The sequence below is a fragment of the Callospermophilus lateralis genome, chromosome 2, assembly GCF_048772815.1.
Source record: "Callospermophilus lateralis isolate mCalLat2 chromosome 2, mCalLat2.hap1, whole genome shotgun sequence".
Taxonomy (NCBI): Eukaryota; Metazoa; Chordata; class Mammalia; order Rodentia; family Sciuridae; genus Callospermophilus; species Callospermophilus lateralis.
The window spans coordinates 22,033,012-22,044,479 of NC_135306.1; the positions used below are offsets into that span (position 1 = coordinate 22,033,012).

Here is an 11,468-nt window from a genome sequence, read left to right on the forward strand (position 1 = left end):
TGATTAGAAACTGTTGTTTTTTACACAAGGGACATACAGTGAGTATTCAGTGGAGAACATGAGATTGTGGCAACATGTAATGGTCTCCTTTATTTTGTAAAGTCAGTAGTGGCCAAGGCAGTATTGTGGAAATAGTATTATACTGGGTATCAGTTGTAATCGTGATTCTGTGATTGATACTTTTGCTGTGTGATCTTGGGCAAATATGTTCTCAGGCCTTTATGAAATGGATATTAAGATCATTATCCTGCATTCATGGTTTGGAGTAAAACTTGGTGTATGTGCCTATAACAACAAAGCACATTGAAGATAAGATGAATGTTGTTAATTTTTGTTGTCATAATTATCCAGTATTCCTGAGGTAATTGTCATCATGGTATAGAGAGTGTGACATTTGTGGGCTTAATAGTTATTCCCTCATCTTGCATTTCCTTAGGAAGAACTATTGAAAGCCATTGCCTGTGTGGTGACAGCTTGCAGGTAAATGTTCTATTAAGATGTCATTTCTTAAACTGAACCTGAAAGTTGTAACCTTTGTTAACTGTTTTGATGCTTTTTTGTGGATCCTGTAGTGTAGAGTTGGAAAAGTCTGTGCCCAATCAACCCAGCACAAATGAAATTCTTCAAGCTGTTCTGAAGGAGTGTTGCAGAGAAAATCTTAAATACAAAATCGTAGCAATCAGCTGTGCAGCTGATGTTTTGAAGGCCACCAAAGAAGACAGATTCCAGGAGTTTTCTGACATTGTCATACCTCTCATCAAGAAGGTAATGACCACCTGTGTTCTCTTAAGTCTGGTCTGTACTTAAAAGAAAAAAAGCTAAAAAATATATTTCTGTTTCCTGATTGCATGTTTTATTAAAGTTTGTCTTTCATGTGATAGGCGGGAAGTCTTCAGGGATTTTGGTTCTTTATATTTTATATTTCACTAGAGTGAAATATAAGCCCATGTGTCATGCCTCTGCAATATACTGAGTAATTCTAGTAAAAGAAGACTGGTTTTGGGATGGGGTGGTACTCAGTGGTAGAACACTTGCCCAGCACGTGTGAGGCACTTGATTCGGTTCTCAGCACCACATAAAAATAAATAAGATAAAATAAATAAATAAAATAAAGACTGGTTTCATTTGGAAAATGAAGTACATTTTTTTAGAGGTTGGACACTAAAAAGAAAGAGGAATATAGTTTACTTATTTGAAGCATGAAATATTTTAAATAGCTTTTCTTGTTTCTTATTTTGCCAATTTGTATTCATTTTGTTTCTGCAATAAGACTGATTAAATAATTCCCGTTACATATATAACAGTAGTATATGGATTTGGAGACTTTTGTTTTAAATTGATTATATCACCAGTTAGCTGTATCAGTTACTTCTGGTCTATTCCTGGTTTATTAAGAAAGAATTTGGGCTTATATCATTACCAAGTTTCTTCCATTGTTAATTCTAATTCTAATGCAGGTCTTTTTAAGGTTGTACGCAAAACATAACATATATTGTGTTTTCCCCACTTCTGTTTAAAGTACTTCCCAGATTAGAGATATATTATTTCTATTAAAAATTCTCATTATAAATAGGTAAACTATTGGTAGAGAATTTAGCATTTAATTCTTGGTCAGTGTCTCCTACTTTGGTAATTTATTTAATTGCTTTGATAGTATTTCTCTAACTTTAAAAATGAAATAATCAATTTTGCTTTTCTGTTCTTTGATATATCCTAGAACTCACTTGAAAGCATGGGGGTCCGGATGACCAAAACAGAAGATGAGAATGAGAAGGAAAGAGAACTGCAGCTGGAGTCTTTGCTGGGTGCCTTTGAGAGCCTGGGGAAAGCCTGGCCTCGGAATGAGGAGACCCAACGTAAGCACCAGAACCTGCATTTGAAGAAGTGCTATAACCTGAGGTTACAAGAGCATAGATTTTCTGTATGGCAAATTAATAATTATTATAGAGCCTGATTGATCAACTAGATAATAGTGAGAATTATCTAATATAAATTTTACTACATTATCATCAAATAACCTCATGATGATTATATTACTTTATTAGAGCTACTGTAAGAAAGTTTCACAAGCTAGAGAGCTGAAACAGTAGAAATTTATTTTCTCACAAAACTGGAGGGTAAAAATTTAAAATCAATGTGTCAGCAGGGATGATTTCTTTTGAGGCCTTTCTTTTTGGCTTGTATCAGGATGTCTTCTTCCTGTGTCTTCATGTGGACTTCCCTCTGTACACTGTATCCTAATCTCCTCTTGTTCTCTCAAGCCATATTGGAATAGGGCCCACCAGTATGACCCTTTTTAAAGACTGTTTGCTGATTCAGTTGTGTTCTAAGGCTGGAGGTGGTTAGGACTTAAACATAGGAATTTTGGTGGACACAGTTCATAACAACCATGATAATTTTTATGTGGTTGGCTTGATTATAGGAATTATTCTGTTATTTGATTATCTCTATTCTGAGGAATCCAGAAAAATTTATTAGTATCTCTTTGTCTCAAAATTGATGGCCTTGCTGCCATATCTTCACTAAGCAAGTGACAAATGTTTCACTGAGAAACTCATGACTGAGAGATTTTTCATAATTGGACAGGTACTTTTAAAGGATTGTTGAATCAGGGTGCAGTTAGTTTTAAGTCCTTTGACAGGTCCTTCAGTGTAGGCTGATGCCACTCTTTTAAGTTTGCTTGTTCTGGGTTCCATACTGTGTCCCTCTGGATATCTCAATATTCTTGAGTTTTATGATATGTATTGTGGATTATTCATGATTTGTTTATCTAAAATCAGACTTAAGGGTTTTGTGCTTTGTGTGGACTTCTATTTGTATATTTTGTATAAAATATACTTGTGATGTATCAGAAGAATTTCCCAAAAGACACTGTACAGATTTGTGAGTAGTATTATCTCTTGGTGCAGTGTATGGATTTTAGTGGAAGTCCACTTATTTCTCACCATTCGGACTATTAACTTTTGCCTGAAGCTAAAAAAGTAGGGAATTACATAAAAAAAGATGACATAAAAATAAAACAGTTCATTTTAACTTAGAAGTAGAAATGTACATTTGTTTGACCAGAGAGCCAAGGCCATTCCTATAGTTTAACTGTTATACATTGAAGTTTCACATATATCTTACTCAGAATGTGTCACCTGTAATTTTTGCCTGTAATTTCTATTTTTTTTTTTTTAATATTTAGTTTTTAGTTGTAGTGGGTCACAACACCTTCATTTCACTTGTTTATTTTTTTGTATGTGGTGCTGAGGATCGAACCCAGGGTTTCGCATGTGTGAGGCGAGCACTCTACCACTGAGCCACATCCCCAGCCTACCTTTTGTTTCTTTAAAAATAGAGAAGAAAATTACAATTAAGAAGCAAACCTAGTGCAGAATTCTAGATTTTTACCACCCTCCCTTATTTTTACATTTGTTTGAGTCCTACTAAATCCTATAGCATTTAAAAAAATGACTCCTTTGCTGAGTGTTATACCCCTGATTCATCAGGTAGTGTAACATTAATTAGGTAATTACAACAACAGTAGCAATTGGGACAGCAGGTTTGTGACCAAGCACTCGATTCTTGGTAAACATATGGGTTGCAGAAGCTTATAAGAGTGTGGGGGGCTCCAGAACTTAGCTGTCTTTATTAGTGTTATTTAGGGAGTTTAAAGGGAAAGGAAATATGGTTAACATGCTGCCTTAGTTCTGTAGAGGATGATATGCCTTGAAAGCAAACATTTATGGAAATAGATATAATTTTGTTGGGAGAAGAGAGGTCCTGATTAAGGAAATTGTTTGAAAATTGAACACAAAGTCATGCTGAAGGTTTTGTTTTTTGGGTGGTGGTGGTGATTTCATGACTTTAATTAAAGGCATTTGTTGTTTCCCTCCTCTGCTTTATTCTTCTTGTCTCTCTACCCTCTTTCACTGTCCCCTTCTCTTTCTGTCTGTTCCTCATGTGATCTCTCACTCCTTCACACACTTTCTTCTGCTCTGTCCTACATTTTATTTTTCTCAGGTTGTTATCGTCAGGAGCTGTGCAAAATGATGTGTGAACGGCTAAAACTCAGCACGTGGAAAGTGCAGCTGGGAGTTCTTCAGTCAATGAATGCCTTTTTTCAGGGGTAATTTGCTTTATCTCCTTTCCCCCACTAGCATTCTGTATATAATCAATAGAATTGTTACAAATTTTCAAACTAGTAGCTGAAGTGATGTAGTACAAATTATAACATGCAGGTAGAAATTGTTGTGCCAGGATGGTTTGAGAATGTTTTTTAGTAGCATTTGTGTCTGCTTTCTGATTTGTATAGGTTAATGCTTTTGGAAAAAGAACATGCAGATCCTGCAGCTTTGGCTGAAATTCTCCAGGAAACTTGTAAATCTATCACTTATTCTTTAGGTGAGTGTAGTAACCCAAAATTGATAAGAAGTGCTGATTTTAAAGCTAAGGAACTGATCTTTCAATATTCCCTATCTTGTTGTGGGAACTAAATTTCTGGAACAACTGCCGAACTGTCCTACTTATTATACTCCATATATCCCCCTAAACTGGATATTTTAATCTAGAATTATAGTAGAATTTTAGCATCTAGATTAGACCTTTGTGGCAAGTATTTAATTTTTTTTTAACTTGGAAATAATTTTAAACTTACAGAACAATTGCAACAAGTAGTTCACTTACAGTGTCCACTTTTGCTCATTTTGTCCTATTGCCTTTATCCTTTGACTTTCTACATATTTGGTCCTTTTTCTGAAACATTTGAAGGTATATTATTGCTTATATCACACCCCTTTATTTTTATATTTTCACTGTGCATTCTTTTATATAACAATAGTATAGTTATTAAACTTAGATAATGACACAGATGTAGTGTTATCAAATTTTTACCGTTCATATTCTGTCTTTTTTTTCCAGTAATTTTATTTATAGGATTTCCTCAGAATTGTTTTCATTAAATAATTCAGTCAAGGATAATTCACTGCTTCAGTTGTTATACATTTTTAGTCTCTTTTAATCTGGAATACTTCTTCAGCCTTTGACAGTTTTGAAGAATAACCACATATGCACCCCCATTCTGTTACCAGGGATTGAACCAAGGGGCACTTAACCACTAAGCTGCAACCCCAGCCCATTTTTATTTTTTATTTTGAGACAGGGTCTTGCAAAATTTCTGAGGCTGGCTTTGAACTAGGGATTCTCCTGCCTCAGCCTCCCAAGCTGCTGAAGGTAGTTGTGTCCCATCACACCTGGTTCTCACTCCTCTTTTTGAAAAATGGAATGTTTGTAATTTGTTCTTTGACGTTTCCTCATGATTAGATCTGGCTTATGAATTTCCAGTTGGGATATTACATAGGTCATACTGTTTTTCCTCACATCAAGAGGCACACAGTGTGTTTATATCCATTTGTGACATTGATTTTGATTACCTTGCCAAGGTATTAGTGATTCTCTGTACTGTATACTTTCTATTTTTTTCTGTTCTGTCTAATTAGCAGCCTGTGGGAACATAACTTATAAGACCATTTAAATAAGCTCCTTTAAAACTGCATCTAGCAAGCAGTCTTTGAGAAGACACTATTAAGACCGTGCAAATTTCTCCTCTTCAAAATGTCTTCTCTATATGGCATGAATTTATAATTCTTCCTTGAACCAATTTTTTATGATTTTTCAACTTGAGCACTTTCCACATATGCCATTTGGTAGTCAGTATTCTTTTGTAAGAAAATTTTTTCTTCTCCCTACTGTTTGTTTATTGACTGGTATTGATTTATGGATTCCTTCCAATCCCCCCACCTCCCAATGAGTTAGAGTTAATTATTTTTCTTAAGTAATTTATTACTTAAATTGTCCCATTTCTCCAGTGGAAGCCCCTTCAAGCTGACCTCTTACATCCTCTTGGCAAGTCACCATCTTTTTTTTTTTTTTAATATTTATTTTTTAGTTTCAGGTGGAGACAACATTTTTATTTTGTTTTTATGTGGTGCTGAGAATCGAACCCAGTGCCCTACGTATGCTAGGCAAGCACGCTACCACTTGAGCCTCATCCCCAGCCCCACCATCATTTTTTGTAGCACTTCTTTCCCTACCTTGGGCTTGGTTTTGTATTAATTTTTGGTATATAATTTCACTGTGAACTAGATGCCACATCTAAGAGTAGATACCAACAAGGCATAATTTAGTTGCACCTCTTGCAGTTAGCATGCTTTTATGGTTAATGAATTGACAGCTAACAACTTTGTCTTTGTAGGGTTTCAGGTGTCCCTAAGTTGGTCTAAACATTGGGTTGTATAATGTTCTTTGGTAAAAGGAGGAGGATCATGGAAACCTGAAGACCTTTCTTAGCTATGATGTGAAGATGCTATGTTTGAGATAGTGTCTTTTGATTTCCCACTTCTAAAATCAGTTCTTTATTACCATGTTGTAGTGATTGGTATATTTGGCTGATAGTCCCCTCTGTCCCCCAAAGTGAGGAATGTGGATATGTAGCACATTTCAAGTATTTGATAGTAATTAGCAAGGGGAAGCTCACTTAGAAAAAACAAAAGCAAACAATAACAACAAAAGTTGTAGCTTTCTATGGGGTTACAAGTTCTGAACATCTTTCAGTGACTGTAATCTTAGAAGTTCTGTCTTTAAGGCATACATATGAACTGTGTGATTTTCTTCTTAGAAAATAAGACCTACTCATCTGTGAGAACAGAAGCTTTATCTGTGATAGAATTACTGCTTAAAAAACTTGAAGGTGAGTTTTTGATAGTTCTGGTTGGAGGACCAGCAAACCAAGACCCTTTAAGGCATGTAATTTAGAAATGTTTTGTTTTGTTTTTGCTTATACTCTAAAATACAAATTAATATATGTGCATATCAAGTAGAATATACAAAACTAAAATTATTAAATTTAAGGGTTTGATACTTCTATATACTTCTCATGTATTATTAAGTTGTATTTATCCCAGAGTAATAAAGTTTCTGTTTCCATCATTAATTCTGATTTAATCTTGTTTAATTATGGAAGTGTTTGACAATGGCATAGTAGACTTCAGTGTATACATATAAATAAGCAGAGTGACACCACTGGAAAGAAGATTGAAAACATTTTACACTTATCCACTTGAGTCATCAGATTTGATAATAGCACTTTTTTAAAAGTCATATTTCTTTTCCCCCATTTTCTTTCTTTTTAAAAAACTTTATTCAGAAGCAAGTTTCTTCTAATGGTCTATTGCATCAGTGGTAGGAAAAAAAAATGGCCAGCATTTTCTCTAGTTTTGTTTTTGTTGCTGATTTCAAAAGGAAGCCTGTTTTGTTTTTCCTCTATTTTTTTTATTGTTCTTACCCCATGGTTAAGAATGTAGAAGATGGAACAGTTTTCTCCACAACCTTGTGGATTTGCTGTTTGTTTTTCTATCTTTGCTTAGCAGTTAATGGTAAACATCACAAAGTCCCTTTTTTCCTTGTTGAAATAAAGGAGCTAGGCACTTAGATTACTGAATTCTCAGTTTACCAGAGAGGTGCTAATATATTCTAGATGAGGAAAGTGAGGCTAAATGGTTATTAATAACTTGCTTGATGCCACATTGCTAGAAAGTGGCAAAACCTTAAAAATACAATTTAAGACTTGGTATACTTTCTTATTTTCTACAATTTCAGAATGTATATAGTTCTGTTAGCTTTCTTTAAAGAAATGAGTCATAAAGTTTCTGCTTAAGCCAACTTTGCAATTAGGGATTTTTTTCCACTGAGTGTATCTTGACACTCTGCCTCCCTCAGTGCTTCCTTCTTCCCACTTTGTTGTGGTACAGTTCCTTTCACTTTGCTTCAATGCTACTGAGAAAGAGGGGTGAGACACTCTGAGTAGCTGTCAGGCTACTCTCAGTACTTGGCTTTTGAGCTACCCATTGAACCTATGGTTATTGTATACTTCAAGGGCTTACTTTGTATTTATTTTGGGTATAGGATATGTGGAGGAAAATAGTATCAGTTTTTTTTTTTCTTGCTTGTTCTGTAAGAGTTCTTTGGTTTCTTTCTCTTTTTTTCTTTTTCCATATAGAATCTAAACAGTGGGAAAGTTTGACATCTGAATGCAGAGTGCTCCTGATTGAGTCTTTAGCTACTATGGAGACAGATAGCAGACCTGAACTGCAGGAGAAAGCATCATTACTTAAGAAAACACTTGAAAATCTGGAATAAATGAGAAGGGGAAGAAACAAGTGCCATGTTTATTGGGGTTTGAAATGGTGGTATTCTTTAAAAAACCAAGTGGGGAAGAGTAAAGATTAATTTGTAGCATGCATCATTCCTTGGCTGAAATAAAAAAAAAAAAAAAGCCTTAAATTTTGTTCCTTATAGCTTTATTTTAACTTGACTCTTTTTTTTTTTTTTTTTTTAAACATGGGCTGAGCTTAAAGGAACCTTGGGTGTTTGCGAGGTGATTGCTTGTAAATGAGACGGGCAGAAATAGTTGTTAAAAGAATTAAAGCTATTATAAAAGGAATTTTAGAGAGTTGCAGAGCTATCCAAGCTAAAGTTATTTCAGGATAGTTTCCTATAAATCACTTTAACCTCTTCTTTTATACCTGAGGAAATAGGATTGGAGGTGATATAAATTACTTTCTGAGCCCTGTGCCAAGGGCAGATCAGGTGTTAAACGTCCTGCCCACTACACTCTCTTTTATAGCCTGACGCCAAAATCATTGCTAACCATGGCCTACCCCAGAAATTCCAGAAATTACATTGAGGGTGGCTGACAACAGTCCTTGATTGACTCTTTATCATTGGGTTCTTCAAAGTCAAAAGCTCAACATTTCATGTGTTCAATGGTTAAATTTTTAGAAAGTGATTGTTTAGCATCTTTATAGGTTGAGAGCACAAGTTTGGGCTCCATGTGATTCTAATCAAAGTCTTTTTACAGGCAGATTAAAGTAGAAGACAAGATTGTTCCTCTGTCTGTATCTGTGGTTGCATATTTTGCAAAACCCAAAACAAAAAATCTCAGACTGCCTTGATTTAGACCATTTGTAATCTCAAAATTGTAATGAAAACTTAAAATTTTTTACTCATTTTTATGCTAATAGTCTGACTTTGTAGGGTAGGAGAACCTATTAATTAACCATCACGAAATTACCTCTTTTTAATGCATTTTCTTAAAATAGCATATCACTCCAAGTAGATAATTGTAGCCAGAGTTTCTTTTTCCTTCTGCTGCTCACACCCCTGCCTAAGAGTATAGGGTAATTTTAACCTATGTGTTTATGGTTAGCTAAGGACTCTTTAGCTTGCCTTGGATTCCACGGCACAAGATTGATTTACATGCAGCACTGTTCCCTTATTGCATCAACACCAGGAATCTCCATGTTTATTATTTTTGGTGAAAACTCTATATTTATTAGTATTGGTTGTCTCCATTGACCACTGTGCATTTCATACTATTTTGGCTGTGACTCATAATAAAAATAACTTTTACTTCATGATCCAGAACAGAATGTGTGTGTGTGTGTGTATGTGTGTGTGTGTGTGTGTGTGTGTGTGTGTGTGTGTGTGTATCTATGTCTGAATATAAAATCTTTAACTGAAATAAATCTTTTGTGAAATAATACATAGTCACTATGTGTGACACACTTTGATTTCTCTCTGTTGTAAATTCTTCAGACCCACTAAATTCATTTCCTTACTCAACTGGGTTACTACTCATAGTTTGAAAAACACTGCCATGGATAGTACCTAAATTTATCTGAATGTGTTATGTTTGGGATTACTTCTGATTAGGAAAAGGATTTACAAATAAAAATTTTCAGTGTTTATTACCAAACCCTCTTTGCTGATACTGAAATGTAGTTGTGAATTTTATGGAACCTCTTGTAGACTTCCATTTGAGAATAACTTCCTTGGATGTTCTTCAGAAAGCTGTGACTCACCGGACTTGGTATTTTCCAGATCAGCATTTCCCCTCCACTAAATGCCCTCTGACTTTCATTTACAGTATGGAGGATATGCTTCCTTGTCAAGAGGGTAGTGCAGGTCAGGGATGTTCAGAAAGTGATAATATAAAGAAGGGCAAGATTTGTGCAAATGGTCTGTAGCAGGTGTTGAAACCTCATCAAATTTTGTGCTTTTAAAGCTTTTTGGTTATTTAATATTGGGAATTTCCCTTGGTGCTGAGAATGGTGCTGACATCACCTCACCCCCACTCTGTCTGCCAAAAGTTAGTGCTTTTGAGTTACATTTCTTTTAGCTTTCTAAACACATTTCTAATTTATATACTTAATGCCTTCATCTTGACCAGCCAAACCATTTACACATCTACTCATGATAAATTATTTTCTCACAGTGCAGCTTATGTTTGGTGTACACACATTTATTTAAACAGGTCAATAACTGAGAGTCTGTAAGTGCAGAATGTTGATGATGATGAACAAATGGCTAAAGTTCCCATGCACACCTCTTTCATCAGTCTTCATTATTTAAAGCTATCTGGAATGGATTTTGAATATTTTTCTCCCTATAAGCTCAGAGCTTCTTGTCATACAAACAACCAGTTTGTAGGCTCTCTTACTGAATTCCTTATTCCTGACATTAGTGCATTATCTACAGCTTCACAAATTTATTGATATGTGAGAGGGGAGATACCTGAACTGTGGCAACTGGAAATAACCATGAAAGTGGTATACAGTTGTATTTTGGGTGATAAAGAGCAATTTGAATGTTTATATTCAATTTATCGTTCCCAGAGGGTCTTCCTGTGACAAATCTCCATGCACAAGACTTCCACCAAATTCCTGTTATGTTGCCCTTTTTTCACTTATGTATTATGAAAAAGAAAAAGGAAACAAAGATATGGTCTCAGTTGTCTGCTCTACTAACAGTTGCACTTCTGAACACGGGTCCTTTGTGGGATGTATCTTGGTTGTAGTGCCACAATATATTCATGCTGCTTGTTAAGTCCAGGGAATTATTTTGATATTGGCACTCACTGTACTGTATAAGCTGTTGTTAAATGGATGTATATGTGACAGATTTTTGTATTTTGTATGCGACGTCTTCACAGAATCCTCCGCAATATGTACTTGGCTAGCAAAGCATGTAATAAGCCTTCTTTGAAAGGAAAATCTGTCCCGTGCCAAGAAGACATTAAATGGTAAATAAAAGCTGCATAGCTTGTTCTTTTGAAGTATTGCATTAATTTTTTACCATTTCTCTAGGAAAATAGTTTATCTGTCAAGGCATTGACTAGCTATACTTTTTTTTTTTTCTTAAAGGCTTTATTGCCTGCCACATTCTGAACTAACTCTAGAAAGTAGAAATTGCTGACTGAAGTGTCTGGGGGCTCCATGGCAAAGCAAAAACAACCAAGACACCCTCAACAACTGCTGTCAGGTACTTGGAAGGAAATTTGTCATTAGAAGATTTGATTTTCGGATAAAAATTTCATGAACATATAGAAATGACAGGCAGTTCTTCTTTTGACCAAAGTGAATATACAT

The 11,468-nt window shown here is 35.1% G+C and overlaps 1 protein-coding gene across 6 annotated transcripts in view; it reads left to right on the forward strand.

The window, feature by feature from the left end:
* Window positions 1-8,322, forward strand: part of Ecpas (Ecm29 proteasome adaptor and scaffold) — a 117,417-nt gene extending 109,095 nt beyond the window's left edge. For all 6 annotated transcript variants that reach the window (XM_076845686.2, XM_076845689.2, XM_076845685.2 and 3 more), the window contains 7 exons: window positions 437-480; window positions 573-765; window positions 1,718-1,856; window positions 4,006-4,111; window positions 4,298-4,386; window positions 6,659-6,730; window positions 8,039-8,322. In XM_076845686.2, the coding sequence (XP_076701801.1) occupies window positions 437-480; window positions 573-765; window positions 1,718-1,856; window positions 4,006-4,111; window positions 4,298-4,386; window positions 6,659-6,730; window positions 8,039-8,178 (783 nt within the window). In that variant the 3' untranslated portion in view covers window positions 8,179-8,322. The remainder of the gene's footprint in view (window positions 1-436; window positions 481-572; window positions 766-1,717; window positions 1,857-4,005; window positions 4,112-4,297; window positions 4,387-6,658; window positions 6,731-8,038) is intronic.
* The last annotated feature ends 3,146 nt before the right edge of the window (window positions 8,323-11,468 follow it).